The sequence below is a fragment of the Homarus americanus genome, unplaced genomic scaffold (assembly GCF_018991925.1).
Source record: "Homarus americanus isolate GMGI-L3 unplaced genomic scaffold, GMGI_Hamer_2.0 scaffold54679, whole genome shotgun sequence".
NCBI classification, from domain to species: Eukaryota; Metazoa; Arthropoda; class Malacostraca; order Decapoda; family Nephropidae; genus Homarus; species Homarus americanus.
Window position 1 is genome coordinate 415,854 of NW_024722701.1, and position 21,247 is coordinate 437,100.

The window sequence follows — 21,247 nt, forward strand, 5'->3', positions numbered from 1 at the left end:
AGTGAAGTCCTGGAATACTCGTCAGCCAATGTGAAACCTCCAACCAAGCCTGACCAATACTGGCACATGTTCACTTTTTTAATCACTTAACCACTTATATTCAAGAGACCGTGAAGGCCCAGTACCTGCTACCAGCGAGCAACACATACCTCACCACCTCCCTGTAGGGGGGGGGGGGCTGTTGCGGGGAGAGGGAAAAATCAAACTAAAATAGATCACTCGTACCCAAACCAGCTACATAAATAATGTTAAAATATTTCCGTAGTTACAAAAAAAAAATGTTAAAATATTTTAAGCCCCCCCCTGGCCTAAAATCCGCCACTGCGGGCTGCAACTCCTAAGTTGACAAATAACGAAGATAAGGTAAGATAAGTGAAAGGAAAGTATAATAGGTTACTGTGATGTGTACCTCTCCTCTCTTACAGCCTTGAATAAAATTGAATCAATTAGTTGTATAAAAGATGAGATTCTGTAGGGAGTTGTTTGCACTGCATAGTATGTCCTTATGTGTATATTGTACCCAACCAATAACTGTAAGTATCTTTTATTGAACTATTCACTAATAAATGTGGAAATTTGTGGTATAAAATTGTATTAGCAAAGAAACTTAATATGTGCCTTATAGGTTAACCAACCCCGATGCTTTACCCATTGTTTACTGAATTTAAAAGCCGGAAAATACACGAATTAAATACCACCGGTCTGAGGCACTGTGATCCATCTCGGAAATCAGGACGTGAATTAAGAGGAAAATACAAACTCAGGGAAAAGTTACCTAAGAAATGTACTAAATACTATATAAGTTAAAAAAAATGAAAAAGATTATAAAACCTCTTACGTAAATTTTAAAACAGATTTTACCTCAAATATTTAGTTTATTTTGCAATGGTTGTTTATTTTTCTGGTGTTCCTGAATAAAATGAAGGAATAACACACCGAGGATGGAGCCAGCTGACTGCAGACGACGCACAAGTCTGGCAACGATGCGGTCCCTTCAGAGCATTTACAGTCTTTTCTTGGCCCCAGTACGGTTAAGACCATCCCTGGAGATAGTCAGGCTCACTGGGATGTACACCATACCTAAAAGGGAATACTCTCAGGAGTTTCTTCATAAGTGTTACCAAGATCACAGGGCGTTATGGGAGAGTAAGTCATTGTCACCTAACACATGTACTCCCACCCCCCCCTTACCTGTACTGTACTAACACCTGTATCATCACACTCACGTACTCATCTTAAATTAATTGTTTATGTGCGTGAGCCATAGTGTATGTGTAGGAAAGCTGAAACATAATAGTGAATAAGTTAAATCGTGTGTGTATGTGTGTGAGATTTTAGACTTGTGTACGTGAGCTGTGACATGTCTGGGTTAGGTGAAGTTTAACTCTGTGTGTGTGAGCGAGTTGTGACTAACTTTACAAATTAATTGAAACTTCATTATGTGTGAGTGAGGTGAAACTTATAGTACCTGAAACAACTGAAACTCAATCTTATGTGAACTCAAAAATACTTTAGTGTGGAGATCACTTCTTGTATAGTTTTTGTGACCAACAAGTACTGTATACACGTTATCTTAGTTTGTGCTTGTTTGTTATATTTTTATCTAATATGGAAAACTATTGTCAGGTAGCTAGTAATTCTGGACCTTTCACATTAAGTATTACCATGGTATAAACTTATTGACAATTTACATCCTCCTATCCTAGCTACATGCTCTACTTTATCTTCATGGTGGATATGTCTCATGAACCTCTAATGGACAAAGTGTAAAGGCTCTGTTTATTCACGCAGGTATCTTATAGTTATCACTGGGTCTTTGCTGGTAAATTTGTTTTATAAAGTTCAACTTCAGCTCTGAACATTTATTAATTAAAATTTTATGGGACCTTCAGTGATGATGTCATTTTGTGTTTGAGCCAGGCAGGGTTTCGTTACCATGAATATTGAATTAAAAATGTAAAAGGCTGTCATACTGTAGTTATATCCAGTGTGTTAATAAACTTTAAAAGTAGACCATACAACATTAATGTCTGGTCAAACACATAACAGTGTTGGTGAGTGGACAAAGTAGCTATACTGCCATGTACAGTATTTAACTCTACCTTAAGTAATTTTTTTCAGAACGTACTGTACTTTTACTTACTCACTGCTGGCATCTGGCTGCCCTGGTGATATATGTAGGTTGTGTTCTCCTGCCAAATACAGTACAGAACAATAATGTAAGCAGTCAACACCTGTATTCGGTATTATTTCCTGTGACAGGTGACACTCATGCGTGATTAAAGTCACAAGTGTCAAATATAGGGAGGTACAACCACCCTACTTATTCTCACACCAGAGGACACTGACACTACTTGATGAGTCAGTCATGTGAAGTCGAAGTGGTCATTGACATCTTAGACCCAAGATCATCAAGTCTCACCACCCAAGTTGTTGATAATTTTAATTGATCCTGTTTTACCCTGGCCTTCACATTTGTGTGCGTGCGTGTGTGTGTGTGTGCGTGTGCATGCGTGCGTGTGCATGCGTGCGTGTGCATGCGTGCGTGTGCATGCGTGCGTGCGTGCCTGCCTGCGTGAAGGTTTAGTATTCATCAACAGTCTTCTAGCATTTACACATATACTTAAACTAATAGCAAAATTTCGTCACTGAGTAATCATGTTTTAAGTTGTATTATAGTAGAATTAACTTGATAATCCTATTTGTGTGACTGAACCTTTGATCATCTGGACTAATTGGGGGAGGGTGTGTCTGGAATAGCCAAGTCTCGAATATCTGAAATACAGTATAATAAAAAATACACATGCAAATGCGAGACCCTGTACAACATTGTCCTTTTGTGTTGATGAAAATTTTGAACCTTTCCTCATGCAGTTTACGATGACAACTCTCTGACTAGGGTCAATTACAGCTCTTATCTTATGTCTACTGTTTTCAAGATTAGGAACTCCTCCTTACTTCACCTGATAATTAAACACCCTAATGCTAATCTAACCTAACCTTATCCCCCATTTAGCACTAGGGTGTTTAATTATCTGGTAGAATAAGTGGGATGTCTAATCTTCATAATTGAAATAAAGAAAAATCAAGACCCAGCCAGAAATAACCTTGTTAGTTTGTTATAGTATGGCAGAGGGAAGGTATTGTAATCCTTCAAGACCAATTTAAAAATAATAGAGAAAAGATGGAATGACACATTATTGTATTAATACACTAACTAATGTACAGCATTACACAGTTTGATATCAGAATAATCACCTTAACATTTATACAGCAAGAAATTAAAGAATCTTGATTTCATTATGGTTGTTGAGAAGTTGGGTTTGAGGTGTGATATAAACACAGTATTGTTTAAGTGTAATATAAAGGTCATAACTATAGGGTATGACAACAACAAAATGGATGGGGGATACAGGAAGTCGATAATGATTACACTACCACCTACAGCAAAACTTATACAATGTCTCCTTACAGTATATACAGTACTGTACTGTACAGTAGTATACATCACACACAGCTGAAAACTCAGATTACTGTAGCTAAACAACCTTGTGTATAGTAAGTCTCTCTTATATCACAACTTATTTAAGAGTTGGGTCACTGACTCACTTAATGTCACTTTGTACTGTTCTGTAGTGTCATGTGGTGGTGTGGTCACGATGCAGCAGCCAAGAAGGTGCATCCATTTAAGTGCCAGGTTACTCGTCACTGACACTTGGCAGTGTGTCACAAATGACATTGTGGTACACTGTTTTTAGAAGGCAAACTTTCCCGCCTTACATGTGAATTAAACTGTGAATGACATGGTCGGGGCACCTACAGGTTATACATTAAATGATTTTGAACAGAGTGTAAACATTTATAGGAATGAGGCAGTGAATCCCAGCACAAGTGTACAAAAGGAAGTAGAAACACCAGTCAGATAAACAAAAGCCACAGATGAACTCGCTGTAATGTACAATCATCTCTTGACTCATCTTTCTGAGGCCATTTTGTTTTCTGAATCATTTTAAATCCTGACAATTTTACCAAGCTTATATAGACAATGACTGAACTCGTAATTTAAGATAAGCACACACTGATCCTACTGTACTTCATATTTTCTGAACATTATTATAATTAATGGAATAATAACTATGAACTAAGTACATAATACAGAGTTTTATTCTTTTTTTCTTGTTATATAAATACCGTAGTGGTGCTTAATAGAGGGAGGGTTTCTTGCATCACATCCTGCACACTGCAAGGTTCAAACTTAGTGCTTCCCTCACCTGACCTTAACCCCACTTTTAATATTTGGTTAATGACAGATGATTTTATTGATCTCAGAGGGGGACCTGTACACAAGGGGTTAATGTTATGTTATATTACTGTACAAACACTCTGCTAAATAGGGTCTGATATTTGTTTACTGCGCAATTTATTATTTTCAAGTGTATTTTTTTAATCATATCACCACTCAGCTTACTAGACATTCGAGCAGTTAGTCTATCCAGTGTTTGTACGGGAGGAACTGGAGTGTGGGAAACCTGTGATGTTTGGTAGGGAGGGTCACTCTGGCTAACACCTGCCTCAGTTGAACCCTTGACATATTGGTGAGAGGTTTGCACATTACTGCTGTACCACCAACACTTCTGATGTTACATACTTTATATGATTATTTGTACATTCCATAATCATTTTGTTATATTTAAATTTGTTTACTGTGCAGGTTGATCCTGATTTACAAAAATTCAAAGTTTTGAAGAAAAAAAATCCTTCAATTTGATTTATAAATGAAAACCTAGAAGTTAAAATAAAAATTTATGTTTATCTTAATATATTTATTACCAGTTTGTTTACTTCATCAAAGTTGTTTTTCACCATGAATTAGTAAAAAGAATTAATTATTAATAAGACCCAATTTGGGTTTTATTCCCATCAGGTGTTAATAAATGTATTTTAACCGCACAGTAAAACCTCCATTTAACGGACTACGGGGAGAGGTAATTCCATCATCTCGAGGCTCTATTGGACGAGAAACCTTCAATTAGCAAAACTATATAGACATGAACGTCCATTATATCAAGGGCCCTAAAGATGTTAAACCCCCAACTAAGAGATTACTGTACATGGAGAGAGAAGTCTGTTAAATGGAGGTTTTACTATATGTTCTTTTATTTCCTCCAGGTAAAAAGATGCCAGATGACGTCAACCCTAAAGCAGTATTTGGCAGCAATGAACTTGACCTCCGAGATATTAAAGTTTACGGCTTCGACTATGACTACACCTTAGCCAATTATGAAGTAGCTGTCGAGACCCTGATATATGACCTGGGGAAGAATGTGTTGGTCTCCAAGTATAGGGTGAGTAACTATAGTGCGTGTATACTATGGTGTAAGTATAGTGTGTGTATATGTAGTATAAATTGTTATTATAATGTAGTGTATTAAATATGGTTCTATTAACATCCAAGTAGGGTTTTTTTCCCACTATTCCTATGTAGATGATGATAATGTTAAGAATAATAAGAGACAATAACTGGATATATTAAGAGTCGAGAAACATTTTTTTCCCAGTATCCCGAGGAAATCAAGTCACTGCAGTACAACCGGGACTTTGCGGTGCGGGGACTTCACTACGACATCGAGAAAGGTTTACTGATGAAGATGGATCAGTTTCAGAAGATTCAGGTCGGGTCCATATACCGGGGCTTAACTTGCCTCAGCCGGGAAGACATCCACGACATCTACGGCACTCGGTCCTTGCCGCTGCACTATGTCGAGGGACACTTGAGAGGCGTGAGTATAAACCCTCAACACTTTACACTTTGGATTTGAATTAAAAAATCTAGATATTAGTTTTCCCACAATAATTAATTAGGTTTTGTGTGTTTACATTTGAGGCACTCTGCATCAGAAGGGGTTGAAGCACCAAATTAAAAAAACTGAGAAAAATGCGTTTAAAGTTTTTTGAAGTTCAAACAACCATAACTTTTTTGTTTTTTAAACTAGAGGGTTAATTTTTTTTATCGTGCAGCTCAATCCCTCTCCTAGCGAACTGTGAAAACTGGAAGTTAGTACTGTGAACAGATATTATTTTATCGTGAGTTGTTTGAGCTTCAAACCAACAATAATCGTGTTTTTCTGCAAAATTATTGTGGGCTAATACTGTAAAACAAGTTAATGATTACCAAAAACAGCACTTGTCTTGCACCCCCCTTCCATAGACCCCCACATCTCCTCCCCAAAAATGAAATAATAAAAAACTCATTTGCCTATCAGTATTTATCTTTCCGTCCCTATTATTAGCCAAAGATTTATAATATTGTTAAGTATAGTAGCGTGTAATAATAAGGAAACACCACTACACTCCCCCCCAACGTAATTAACATACGTATACAAAGGTGGAGAAAGCTTTCATAATCTTTGGTAAAAACAGTATTATGATAATAGTATTACAATCTTACTTTGTTCAGTTCCTTCGTTTTATTATCCCTGAAGATCGTAGCAACTTGAAGTTATGTAAATCCTGAGGAGTGCGTAAAACTTTAATGGCCTCGTCACAATCAATCACGTACTGATCATAGTCTTTCTCTGCCCTCTCTAAAAATAGCCACACAGATTCTTCATCAACTAAATCATTGATTATTGATGCCGGCAGCAGTTCAGTTTCATTATAAGACTGAGGTATGGGCTCACTTTCACTGGCATTCGTTGGGTCAGGCTCACTTTCATTACTATCAAGGTCAATGCATATCTCGTCACTGTCCACTTCTACCTCCTCACAGTCTGTATGGTCTTGTTGTGATACATTAGTGTCACTGTTTGTGTTACCATTAGACTCACTTTCATCATTTTCATCTTCACTTTCATCATCATTATTGCCGTCAGTGCATGTCACGTAACTGAACAGGATCACAGTCTGCAAAAAGGTCTTGTAATGCATAGCAGTCACTTTTTGTATTATGAGTATTCTCAGTTTCATCTATTTCAAGCTCACTTTCATCATCATTAACATCGTCACTGCTTGCCACGTTATCTTTTAACTCGTCATAGTCGGCAAAAACATCTTCAGATGCTTTGTAGTGTGCTAAAAAATTATTCTGTGCGTTCAAGGTGTTATTGTCATTATGATAATCACTTTCATCATGCTGTGAGCACTTGTATCACCATAATCAACACTAAATTCACCACCAAAATCACTTATCACCAAGCATTACTGGGGTGTCCACGTGAGCACTGTCGTTACTAAACACACACTCAGGTATAATGGGCTCCTGAACCCACACCAGAAGGATCTGGCCTCACTCGAATCTTGCTCTAATATCGGGCAGATATTGCACAGTACTTCTCACACCCGTGGAACACAAATAACGTCAATGTTACAGCGAAAATTTATCAAAAATAGAAGTAGAAAGTACACTGAATCTCCTGATGCTAAAATACACGCCAAAACTAAGGAGGAGGCAGCATCTGGGCACGCAGATTGGCCGAGGAGCTGTGACGTAGCAAGGGGAAATCCATTGTAATTGGCTGCCTTGGGGGTATGGTCCGAGGGAGGCGTGCTGTCATTGGCTCGCGCTCCCTCACTCTGAACGGGATGTTGCCACTTTCTTTGATTGAGCGCACAGCCAGATACGTAGCTCCAGGCCTGAGGCGAAATCACACCTTATTTTTGAAGGACTTTCAACCATATTTCTATTCTAGCTGGGGGGTTACATCCAATGCCAACATGTAGAGGAAGGGTGAAAATAGTGATATCCGTCAAAAAACACATTTTGGCCGGGGTGTTGCTTCACCCCCTTCTGATGCAGAGTGCCTCATTTGACAGATTTATTATAGGTCAATTGATTGTGTACGGTATATATTTATATTCTACTTATTATCATCACGTTAGTAAGGCAAGTCAGGGATAAATATTGAACAGAGTTTTTAAGTCAGTGTAAGAATAGAAGGTTAATATTTTGTTATGTGAATGTTTGGGTGTAGTTAAAAGATGTTGTCAACGATACAAATATGATGATGAGGAGGAAGAGATAAGTACAAATAGGTAGATAAATATGGAAGGTTAGAGAGTAGAAATGATAACCTTGCTGCTGTCAACCTTTCTTGATTGGTGTAAAATGTTAACAAGAATTACTATATAAATTGTTTTGACTCCAAGAAATATTAAAGACAAAATTTCTCAACCATGTACAGTAGTGACGTTTAGCTTTGATGGTCGTAGAATAGGTCTTCCTAGTTCATAAAATGTCAGGCTAATATCAATGTGCATCTTATACTATATTGACAGACTTGAAAATCCTGATCATTGATATACTTTTCTGCTGACTGAGGATTGGATGATTTAGTAATGGTCCTTGAACAATGTACTTTTTCCACTTTTTCATGACTTTTCCATTTGCCGGTTCTGTCCTCGTGTGTGAACTTGATACCTCATAGACGGTAAGAGGGATGCTTAACCCATTAGTGAATACTGCATATAGTTCTGTCTTTTAGCTGTCTAGTCATTGATGTAATTAATCGTTGTCGTCGCGTAGTATTAATGTAGACGTTATTTAGTAGTTTGTTTTTTATTACCTTTTTTTTTTAATGGTTAACTAATTTGTTACTTTGGTGTGATAAATGTTTCTTGAGTATGAGTTTTTGGGTTATCCTTTCACATTTTTAAATAACTTTCAAACATTAGTGAAGTAGTTTACCTGCATGAAAAAATTTGACTCCTTAGACAATAATGTAAGATGTTGAGTTTTGAAGTGTTTAATTTAATTCAGTTTGTATGACTCACGTATTACCTATTGAAGAGCTGTCAGTATTAAAGGCTGTCAATGGTAATAAGTTTATGCATTCCTCTTATACCTGAGGTACAGTACAGTATGTTAAATGATGTGTTAGGGATATGACAGTCACTGGAGATGTTGAAGACAGTGGGTCCGACCTCCACACTACCTCGTGCTGGCCATGGTCCTTGTCTGGCTTTGTGCGTCAACTTCTGGACCAGCCGCGGGTCTGTGTTTACTGAGCCCCTCCCCTGCACCGCTCACTCACCTTCATAATACTGTACATGAATTTAACCACATTGTTGTCTCTCTATATTACAAGAATGTTTACAGGTTTCTAGTGACCCAGCTTGAAGTTATTTAGCTGACATGTTATATTTACTTGTGGGGCAACATAATCCAGCACTTTATTATGGGGGGGACCTGATACCATAGTGTGTAGCTTAGCTGGTCGTACGATGGCCTTTATTATAAAATATTCAGGTACCGTAGACTGTAACTAAGGAATGACTTGGGTAATAAAGATTTGTTCCCAAAGCCAAATGAGGATCACCGAGCATTGTGTCTAGTGTGGCAGCTAAGACTCATTACTCTCAGGTTTAATTGATGTGTGTTGTATCATACAGTGTGTTTTAATGTTCAGATCTGAGAGGAAGGTGTGGGATAAGGAGTTAGTAGTGTCAAGGGTTGCTGGGCTGTCAACTTATAGACTTGGTAGTAAGGGAGTCATCATATATTAAAAGGGTACAGTACAGTATTTCAGAATCAATACTTCATATGCTATACATCTCACCAGAACTCCTTAAAGTGTATTATGACAAAAAATCAACTACTAATCAGAAAAAAATGTAGAAGTTAGACAAAAACTTAATCACAGTTTTAAAAGTACAAGTAGTCTGTCTTTGAGATTTAACCCAAGCAGGTCGAATAATGGGTAGTGAAAGGATCCTGGTCTATCTTTGAATTAGCTCTTGTGAAGCATCGTGCGGGACGAGGGATCGCTGTGTAGTACTCCTGGTTGTGTGGGTCCGCCTCATAACTGTTGTATGTTAGTCTTGTTAAGCATAATCATCATAACCTACATTTACACAAGAAATATTTTATTGATTGATAAATGACAAGAAAACTCCTGTTAACTTGTCATAACTTACTGGTTGTTTCAGACTATTGTGTTTTAAATAACTCCAAATTTCCTTTTTTTTATTTATATTAGTCTCACACTTAAGTTGAAATACCCTTAAAAAACTTATAATCGATGTTTAGATGTTCAATATTTTCCTGTAAACGAGGTAATTGTTACGATGTTTTACTAAATGTTTTTATTATTCTTTTTACCGTGTCGTTCGTACTGTCACTGTACCTTCCCTGAACGTAAATAGTCAGTAAGTACGTTATTGTTGCATCCACAGTTCCCATCACCGCTTGTCACCATTCACCCAACTCATAATTATATAGGACGGGGTTTCTCTTCAGGGTGTCTCATGCAAGGTAGTTAGATACCAGGTAGCCTCACTCCCATAGGATCTAAGCTAATGAAAATAAAAATGAAATTTTTATTTACCCGGTACGTATTTTTGAAGGCTTATGATGGTATTAAAAGTTGTACAATAAATGTATGGAATGGAGATTTTTTGTTTTATTTTAATTGGAGCCACTGATTAAATATATAAAATAAATATAAATATCTTACTTGCGACCGCTGGATTCCATCCAACGTCGCTGATTGGCTTGCGATGACATCACTTATTAAGCTCCACCCACTTAGTTACATCAAACAGTAGAAGCAGATAATAATACCTCAATATTGCAAACGCATGAAGTGGCAAAAGGGGCGTGGCTTAGCCATCTCGAGAGTAGAGTTGCCAATTAGTGAATTCCTATGGGCCTGCGTGAGGCTACCTGGTATCTACCTACCTTGGTCTCATGGGTCTCGTACCTTGTGAAAATTAATGTTCTCGATAATCAACAACACCCATATGCCTGGATGTGTGTGACCAATGACACACCCTGTACAGTATGGTGTGTGATCTATGAGACACCCTGTACAGTATGGTGTGTGATCTATGAGACACCCTGTACAGTATGGTGTGTGATCTATGAGACACCCTGTACAGTATGGTGTGTGATCTATGAGACACCCTGTACAGTATGGTGTGTGATCTATGACACACCCTGTACAGTATGGTGTGTGATCTATGAGACACCCTGTACAGTATGGTGTGTGATCTATGAGACACCCTGTACAGTATGGTGTGTGATCTATGAGACACCCTGTACAGTATGGTGTGTGATCTATGAGACACCCTGTACAGTATGGGTCACGACCTTTTGAGATAAGGTATAGACAGCTTCATGGGATTGGGATATTTATAATACAGTGTAGATAACTTGTGTAGTCTCAACTTACACTTCCTCACCTCACCCTTCTTCACTACAGATACTTCTGGAGCCACAGCCTTGTCTCAGGTAATCTATTTTAACTACACTCACTTCTATACTCGTGTTATTATTCCCTTTGCAAGTTTGAGAGACTATTTTTTTTTTTTTTAGTTTAACAAATTTATTGACAATGCTTGGAGTACAGCTTGCCTATTCTGAGTAATTCAGCCAGGTCTTGACACTGAGGGTGCTATCACTTCTCACTGCCACGCAGGACAGAGGTTCATACACAAAGAAATACATCATATTCATTAGCAGTATATATAGGTCAGAGTCATGTGGGTGATGTCACTGTTCGCTGCACATGTGGGTGATGTCACTGTTTGCTGCCATGCAAGACAGTGGTTCATATACATTGGACGTCATATTCTAATTGAAGACTAATTAGTGTGGGCTAGCAAATTTAGGATAAACAGCAACAATGTCCCCAAGCACCCCCAATTCAATATAGTAATTACAAAGTTCATGAAACAATAATCCAGGTAGCCTGAAGTCTTTGACAGTGTCACATTCAATAAAATAGTGTTCAAGTGTATGCTTTAAAGGTTTATCACAAAGTTTACATGCTGAGTGTTCCTGTATGGGTACAGCGTTACTAACTTGCCAGATGTGTCTGTATCCTAGCCTAATTCTGGCCACGACTACATCACATTGTCTGGTTCTGTCCTTATGCTGGCCATACCGGTACCTCTCGTCACAAAATTTGTCATATTTACTAATGCTACAACTGCCAGGTGTCTCTGCATTTCTCAGTTCTTCTAGATCAGAGTTCATGATTCTGACTTGAATGTTTTTAAGTACAGCATTAGACAGGCCTCATTAGCCGGTCTATCAGCACAATCATGATACCTAATTCCAACATGGGACGGAATCCACACAAATTCGATACGAGAGTTGTTCTCATTGGCAGTTGTCACATTTCTTTTAATATTACATACAACTTTACACATAGAACCTGACTATTTTGTGAGTTATGGCTGTTATTCTTCCTCCTCCAGAAGTATTTGACACACTTGCATGGTTATATTATCTCTCACGATTTTGCCAGTCATCAGCTCGTGCATCCATCAGTTCGTGCATCCGTCAGTTCGTGCATCCGTCAGTTCGTGCATCCGTCAGTTCGTGCATCCGTCAGTTCGTGCATCCGTACTAGTTAGTCTCAGAGTTTTAAACACAATAGTACTTTTATACTCCTATGCTCTGTACTTGGATTCCATTAATAGAACAGAGATATACATGTGTAGAAGCTTAACCCCTTGAGTACAGTGCAAAGACTTCAAGACAATACACAGAAGGGGTTAAGTTATCATTCTGGAGAGGTTAAATACAATATGTGGATGTAGCTAAAGCTGTTATTATCACTACTATATATCACATTTTCTATAAGTTTCAATAATAGGAGATAACTAGCCAATATGTAAGGGCAGCAACTGAGTCATACCTCATGGCAAATCCTTGGATGTTTGAGAAATGAGACTCTTGTTTTACAGAATAGATTGTACTGTATATAGTAACACTGAAGATTATCACAACTTTTATTTACACTTAATGTGTTATTCTTAGCATGTGTTACTCTTATGTCACCATCATCACAATTACCACTACTATTAAGTACAGTACTCTTCCATTAATACAGTTATCCATATTAACTCTTATCATATATAGCATGTTTACTTCTCACATCACAGTCATTGTAATGCATCGACTGTAAAGACTCTCATATGAGTTCTCAAATCTTGCAGTTTAGACTTCACCAAATGTAATACTGTATTGTACTTCTCTTGCCAACGATGGCTTTGGTACATGTGCCTCCCTAGCTTTGAGGAAATTTTTTTTCTTATTATAGATTTAGAATAATAATTGTTTTATTTATACTGTTTATTGTCCTATAATGGAAGTTTTAGTTATAATTGTGTGCATGATGGCATTTTACAGCACAGTACTGTACTCACACTCTCTAAATGTTTGCCTGTGTATTTTCTGTAGTATTTCTGTGCTGTATTACCAATCTTTTCTCTTCTTCATTTATTTTTTATTATTTATCATTTCCATCACTTATCAGCTTATTAGCCACCCAGGGAGGCAATCTCTTCTTCACTACTTATTTATTACGTTTATTGTCCGGTGTTCCCGAGTAGTAATTGACTAATGAGTCGCAAGATTTATTTTCTCATATAGTATAACCTCGGTAATCTTAAACAAGCGAGCATCTACATCCACTTGTGTTGTATATATATTTTTTTTAGTTTAAATATTGTAATCATTATTTTGCAGCACATACCCGTACTCTGTGTATTCTCATGTCACACTATGTATGGCGCTGGCCATTAATCCCACTTTTATTTGGTCCACAGCATCTTAGTTTTGGCCTTGTGTCCCCCCCCCCACCCCTAGTCAGATGTTGGATACTTAAAGGAAAAAATTATTAGACTTGTGATTTATTTTTTCTTCACTTATTTTTGGGGGTAATTAAGTACACTCGAACTTTGCTGGTTTGACCACTCTACCTCTCAAGGGATCTACTCTATTTGAATTTCCCTCAGGATACAAATTAGGTGAAGTGTAGCTGATTACTCTTATTGTACCATACGTAATTTTTGTTCCGAAATTAGGATTAATACCACATAAATTTCAAGAGAGTGATGTAACAAATAATGACTCAATATACAGTACGTACTATTACCCAGTGAATCAGGCAGCCTTCATTACTGTATTTTAATTGATGCTAAACAGCCCATTGAAAGCAACAGTCAATATACACACACACACCCCAAAAAATGTTCTGTCAGTCCCCCATCCTATCCACGAACCTTTTGGATCCTGAACCTGTGAATCTGAGACATCACACACTGCACCAACTATGGACCCAACAATGTGTGACATCTCGGATTCACAGGTTCACGAGTCACAGGGTTCATGGATAGGAGAAATGAATGACAGAACTATTTTTATGGGTGTACATATAATAATAATAATAACAATAATAATAATAATAATAATAATTAGATGAAGATTATTGAGAATTGGGTACAGGTACATAGCTGTTTCGGTCTTAAACACAATGTACAGAAGACAGTTATTAAGGTGTGTCAGCAAGCAAGTCATGACAGAGTTGTGTACTGTATTACATAAACAAGTTTGGTGAGGATTATGCAGACACATCAGTAGAACATCTGGACAAGGACAAGAAGACCTCTTTATATATGATGGCAAGGGACGAGATGAACCCACTCACTACACTTCATTTCGTAAGTGTAATAATGTATACTACAGTAGAAGGGTTGTTGTAGTTGAGTCCTGGGTCATGGCTGGACTTGCTCTCTTTCTCCTATTCTCTTTTTTTGGTGACATGAGTAAAGAGTACCACTGGAAGCTTGTGGTAGATGGCTGGAGGTGTTAGTGCTTGAGGTTGTTAAGATCTGCTCTACTAAACATAACATTGATCTTTTAAACAATGGTTGAATTTTTTTTTTTTTTTAGTTTCAAGGATTTAAGGTAATTCTGTTAATCTCCACCTAATGATAACTATGTACTGTACAGCTTCTTGACTTTTTCTGATCTTGTGTGAGCCCTGAGTCACATAACATGTACAGTACCTAATATATCACTGAACGCTCTCAACTCTTTACCACAATACATGAAAAGTGTTGTTCCAGCTTCCTTGTCTCATTAGATCACCGAGTTCGAGTTTATACGGTGCCTCAGTAACTTACCATCATCAACAGAGACTGAGGAATATTACACAGGAGACTGAGGAATATTTTGTAGGGTCAACAGACGTGGGTGGGTCTCTTTCTTCTCTCACTGGGTCATATTAGTCCTTATATACGGAGAGTAGCAACCTGGTAGATGAGTAGTGACTGTTTTATCAATACCAAGATGGTGGCATGTGGGTCGGCTGGCTTCAGTCTGGCCCGTGTGTATTGCTGCCCGTGCTGCCTCCAGTCATAAGACCTACTGGGCCCCAACCAAGCCTAACCAAACTTAATATAACCTAATCTACACCTCCTGTACCTCAATCAAACTTAACATTACATATCCTAAAAAAACCCAGACCAACTGGTCTCCAACTAAGCCTAACATAACCTAACCTAGACCTACTGGCCTCTAACTAAGCCTAACATAACCTAACCTAGACCTACTGGTCTTCAACTAAGCCTAACATAACCTAACCTAGACCTACTGGTCTCCAACTAAGCCTAACATAACCTAACCTAGACCTACTGGTCTCCAACTAAGCCTAACATAACCTAACCTAGACCTACTGGTCTCCAACTAAGCCTAACATAACCTAACCTAGACCTACCTACTGGTCTCCAACTAAGCCTAACATAACCTAACCTAGACCTACTGGTCTTCAACTAAGCCTAACATAACCTAACCTAGACCTACTGGTCTCCAACTAAGCCTAACATAACCTAACCTAGACCTACTGGTCTTCAACTAAGCCTAACGTAACTTAACATAACCTAACCTGGACCTTCTGGGCCCCAACTTAACCTAAGCTAAATTAACAAGTTAGATTACTACTGAAGATGTACTGAACCCGAATAGTTAACTTGGGGTCCATTTGACTTGCAATCATTTCATAGTGTCTTGTGCTAAAGTTGCTCTGGTAACTTATGGAAAATTAGATGAAAAGAGCTTGAAAGATTTGTGTTTTTCTCTTGATATTTGTGACTGAATTATTTACCAGTGATTGACTAAGAGGTTTTCAGGATTGACTATTTAAGCTTTGAACTATTCTTATAAATATACAGCCTATTAAGTTAAAGGTGAAATTTATTGCCAGTCACATGAAGATAAAAGTGATAAGTATGATGATTATTTTATTTATTTTTATTCATTTACAGATTAGTTAATTTCTACTTGGTTTATTTAATTTTTTGTTTTTCATTATGAGTCAACTCCTTCCAGCACACCAAGATGGCTCACCTGGCAGACCTCTTCTCTCTGCCTGAGATGTGTCTCCTGAGTCAGGTGGCTCAATACTTCCATGATCACAACCTTCCCTATCACTCCGTCCCACTCTTCAATGATGTCAAGGTTAGTGCGGTGTTTTGTCTTATTAGTCCTCCACTGATTTCATGGTTGGGGTCTATAGGAATGTTCTGTGTCTGTCTGTCCTCTGTATTCTATTTCCAGTCATAACACAGGAACTATTGAGAAGTTCTACATCAAACTTGGCAAGGGAACAAAGGATAAAGACTAGGGAGACACCCAGTATATTAAATTTGGAGGTGAATCAGACAAAAGAAAGAATTGAATTTTTTTTTATTGTTTTGTCAATTTGCAGCATGACCAGAAGGCTGCCTAAGGCACTTGCTATCATTATGACACATGTAGAAGTAGTACACAGAAGGCACAAACAGTGTCAGAAGTTATGGTATGTGGCACAGAGTTTGATTACTCGGTCCTTTGGATAGGAAGTGATGTCTAGCAACTGACCTTGTACTGTACAGCCTCCTGACCAGATTTTTCTCAAGTTTTGGAGCTGAAATGTTTGTGGTTTTCTTGATGGCAGCAGCATCACACTACAGTACAGTATAAGGATCCGTTGTATCGCACACATAGTAACGTACAGTACGCTGAAGGCACAAACACAGCATGGAAGTTATAACACCTGGAGCACAGCAACACACTCTTGATGTAGCAAGAGACTCATGGTAACTGATGCTGCTCCTGCCTTCCAGGCACGTCCAAGGTGGTGGGTGTGTCCCAGAGGACTGGCAGAAGACTAACCACCCATGCCACCCAGAGGGACTAGAAAGCTAGCCTCACCGACCGCACTAACCTGATGGCCTTATACTGTATAGGGATATCACCGGGCAATACGATATGTAGCCGTATTTTAAGGCATGTCAAACTGATAGTGCGTTCTGTGGGATTAATTTATATGGGATTTTATTGTACAAATATATATATTTGAATAATAATCACAAGCATTTCTTCACTGAAATATATACTGTCTATAAACAATATCACAGTACAGTACAGTACAGTACACTTGTTCTATTTTTATCTTCATCAGTAAACTTAAGTGCTGTACTAATGGCAGGTCTATGACACAGTCCTTCATGGCTCCTCAGGCTGTCTTTGATCTTCACACATTGTTTTATCTTTCTCTTTCCCTCGTCCTCCCCAGTCTAGTTTACCGTCCCTACATTATATATAATTTTATTTGTTTTTGTCTCATAATTTTCACATAGTTAACTTTGATAAATATGAGTGCCTCTAATTTTTTACACAATATTGTTGTAAAAAATTATTTGATCTGTGGTGATGCTGTTGTCACCACTTTGTTTATCTGACTAAAATATATATATACTGTATATATTTACCCCGCACTCCCAAACACCCCTGAAATATTGGATTCATATTAGTGGTTCTGTGTGTCGAGAAGATGTTGACAAATACTGTACTGTAGTGTATGTGTGTTGACAAGTACTGTACAGTGGTGTGTGCTTGTGTGTGTTGACAAGTACTGTACAGTGGTGTGTGCTTGTGTGTGTTGACAAGTACTGTACAGTGGTGTGTGCTTGTGTGTGTTGACAAGTACTGTACAGTGGTGTGTGCCTGTGTGTGTTGACAAGTACAGTACAGTGGTGTGTGCTTGTGTGTGTTGACAAGTACTGTACAGTGGTGTGTGCTTGTGTGTGTTGACAAGTACTGTACAGTGGTGTGTGCTTGTGTGTGTTGACAAGTACTGTACAGTGGTGTGTGTGTGTGTTGACAAATGCTGTACAGTGGTGTGTGCTGTGTGTGTGTTGACAAGTACTGTACAGTGGTGTGTGTGCTTGTGTGTGTTGACAAATTACTGTGGTGGTGTGTGTGGCTGTGTTGACAAGTACTGTACAGTGTGGTGTGTGCTTGTGTGTGTTGACAAGTACAGTACAGTGGTGTGTGCTTGTGTGTGTTGACAGGCCTGTATTGGTGTGCTTGTGTGTTGACCAAAGTACTGTACAGTGAATGTCCTTCGTGTGTGCTGTGCAGTGGTGTGTGTGCTTGTGTGTGTTGACAAAATTACTGGCAGTGGTGTGCTTGTGTGTGTTGACAAGTACTGTACAGTGGTGTGTGCTTGTGTGTGTTGACAAGTACTACTGTACAGTGGTGTGTGCTTGTGTGTGTTGACAAGTGCACAGCCTGTTGTGTGCTTGTGTGTGTTGACCGTGCTGCCTGGTGGTGTGTGCTGTGTGTGTTGACAAGTGCTGGCCTGATGGTGTGTGCTTGTGTGTGTTGACAGAAGTACTGTACAGTGGTGTGTGTGTGTGTTGACAGAGTGCTGTACAGTGGTGTGTGCTTGGTGTGTGTTGACAGGGTACAGTACAGTGGTGCTTGTGTGTGTTGTGTAAGTACTGTACAGTGGTGTGTGCTTTGTGTGTGTTGACAAGTACTGTACAGTGGTGTGCTTGTGTGTGTGTTGACAAGTGCTGTACAGTGGTGTGTGTGCTGTGTGTGTTGACAAGTACTGTACAGTGGTGTGTGCTTGTGTGTGTTGGCTAAGTACTGTACAGTGGTGTGTGTGCCTGTGTGTGTTGACAAGTACTGTACAGTGGTGTGTGCCTGTGTGTGTTGACAAGTACTGTACAGTGGTGTGTGCCTGTGTGTGTTGACAAGTACAGTACAGTGGTGTGCTTGTGTGTGTTGACAAGTACAGTACAGTGGTGTGTGCTTGTGTGTGTTGACAAGTACTGTACAGTGGTGTGTGCCTGTGTGTGTTGACAAGTACTGTACAGTGGTGTGTGCTTGTGTGTGTTGACAAGTACAGTACAGTGGTGTGTGCTTGTGTGTGTTGACAAGTACAGTACAGTGGTGTGTGCTTGTGTGTGTTGACAAGTACTGTACAGTGGTGTGTGCTTGTGTGTGTTGACAAGTACTGTACAGTGGTGTGTGCTTGTGTGTGTTGACAAGTACTGTACAGTGGTGTGTGCTTGTGTGTGTTGACAAGTACTGTACAGTGGTGTGTGCCTGTGTGTGTTGACAAGTACAGTACAGTGGTGTGTGCTTGTGTGTGTTGACAAGTACTGTACAGTGGTGTGTGCCTGTGTGTGTTGACAAGTACTGTACAGTGGTGTGTGCTTGTGTGTGTTGACAAGTACAGTACAGTGGTAGAGTCTATGGTTTGTGTCAAGCATTGTCCTTTTTTTGGTTATACTGTATTAAAAAAAAAATTCTGTATATGCAAATTTCTCAGCTTCTAATAAGTATGTTGATCTCGACAGGCGGCCATTGCCAGTATCCACCCGGAGATGCACCGAATCGTTGGCCGGAACATCAGCGAGTACCTGATCAAGGACCCGAGCCTTGTAACATTTTTCAACAGGTTAAAGGAACATAAGAAAGAAATCTTCATCATTACCAACAGTCCATTTTATTTTGTGTAAGTATTAGGCTGTTATTTATGTCTATAGTCTCTCCATTAGTTATATAAACCATTTTAAAACTTAATAATCACCATAAACTAATGTTGATAGAACACAGCGTAGATGTGGAAGTTTACTAAGGCTCCATTAACAGGATGTAAACCTATATCATCGTCATCATCATCATCATTATTATTATTTTACAGCTATTTCTCTCAATCCACAATGGAGGGTAAATTAAATTATTAAATATAAAATGCACATCCAAACTTTACAGAAATGCTGGAATGTCGTACTTGTTGGGGGATGATTGGCGTGACTACTTCGATGTAGTGGTTGCCAGCGCCAAGAAGCCTGCCTTCTTCACAGACAGCATGAGGCCTTTCCGTGAACTCAACGAAGAAATCCACATACAAACTTGGGGTCCAGTGACTAGTCTGGATAAAGGCAAAATTTACTTGGAGGTGAGTCGTTAAGTCGTTAATGATATAATGTAATGAGGCTTAGTTGGGTTCTCTTCTCTTCTCTTCTCTTCTTCAGTGATTGCGATAATAATATAAATCCTGGCTGTCTCTTTCAATACCAAACTCAAAATAAATTGTTTCAGGGTAACTTGAGGCAGCTGCAACAAATGAAAGGCTGGCAGGGTCCCGAGGTGTTATATTTTGGCGACCACCCGTACAGTGATCTGGCTGACGTCTCCCTCAACCACAGCTGGCGAACAGGGGCAATCATCTGGGAGTTAGATGTAAGATATGTATGGTATCTGCAGTAGGTGACCCAAGGTATACATGTGTCGGAAGAGCATAGCATATTGCACCTAAGAGCATAGCATGATACATATTTGTAGAGCATAGTAGAACGCATCTTAGAAGAACATAGCTGAACAAATTTTTTTATGTTAATAAGAATGAGTAACTGGAAATAAGGGAAACTAGGTGTGTGGGTGGTGGATGGGTGTTATATATTACCTGACATTAGAAACAGCTTAATGTATACTATACTTATTTATGTATTCATGATGTTATACACTGTAATTTCTATCCATATACATAAATCCATTCTTAATATATACAGTATACTGTACTTGTGTATTCATGTTGTGTTTATACTGAGTTATACATTGTTATTTATTTACAGTATGAGATCCAATGCCTTAACTCTGAAGTGTACAAGAAGACGAGTGGGTGGCTGATGATCCTACAGTCACTGATAGAGAGCAGCCAGGACTTTGAGGAGGAGGAGGCGCGGGAAATAGTGAGGCAGTGGGAGAAAGAGCGGGATGAACTGAGGTGTGGATCTTGTCTTGTCTTTCTTTCTTTATCTTGTCTTTCTCTCTTTATCTTGTCTTTCTCTCTTTATCTTGTCTTTCTCTCTTTATCTTGTCTTTCTTTATCTTGTTCTTCTTTATCTTGTCTTTCTCTCTTTATCTTGTCTTTCTTTATCTTGTCTTTCTCTCTTTATCTTGTCTTTCTTCTTTATCTTGTCTTTCTTTCTTTATCTTGTCTTTTCTTATCTTGTCTTTCTCTTTATCTTGTCTTCTTTCTTTCTTTATCTTGTCTTTTCTCTCTCTTTATCTTGTCTTTTCTTATCTTGTCTTTCTCTCTTATGTCTTTCTTTTTATCTTGTCTTTCTCTCTTTTATCTTGTCTTTCTCTTTTATCTTGTCTTTTCTCTTTTATCTT

The 21,247-nt window shown here is 38.5% G+C and overlaps 1 protein-coding gene across 6 annotated transcripts; it reads left to right on the top strand.

Moving 5' to 3' along the window:
- Window positions 1-937: 937 nt before the first annotated feature.
- On the top strand, window positions 938-20,855 carry LOC121863027 (5'-nucleotidase domain-containing protein 3-like; the record flags this gene model as incomplete). Of its 6 annotated transcripts, none has more annotated exon segments than XM_042361483.1 (10): window positions 938-1,146; window positions 5,170-5,345; window positions 5,559-5,780; window positions 7,919-7,921; window positions 14,338-14,448; window positions 16,118-16,246; window positions 19,423-19,580; window positions 19,841-20,027; window positions 20,171-20,311; window positions 20,704-20,855. In XM_042361483.1, coding segments are annotated over 10 exon segments (1,484 nt in total), but the record flags the coding sequence as incomplete, so codon positions are not given.
- Window positions 20,856-21,247: the final 392 nt, after the last annotated feature.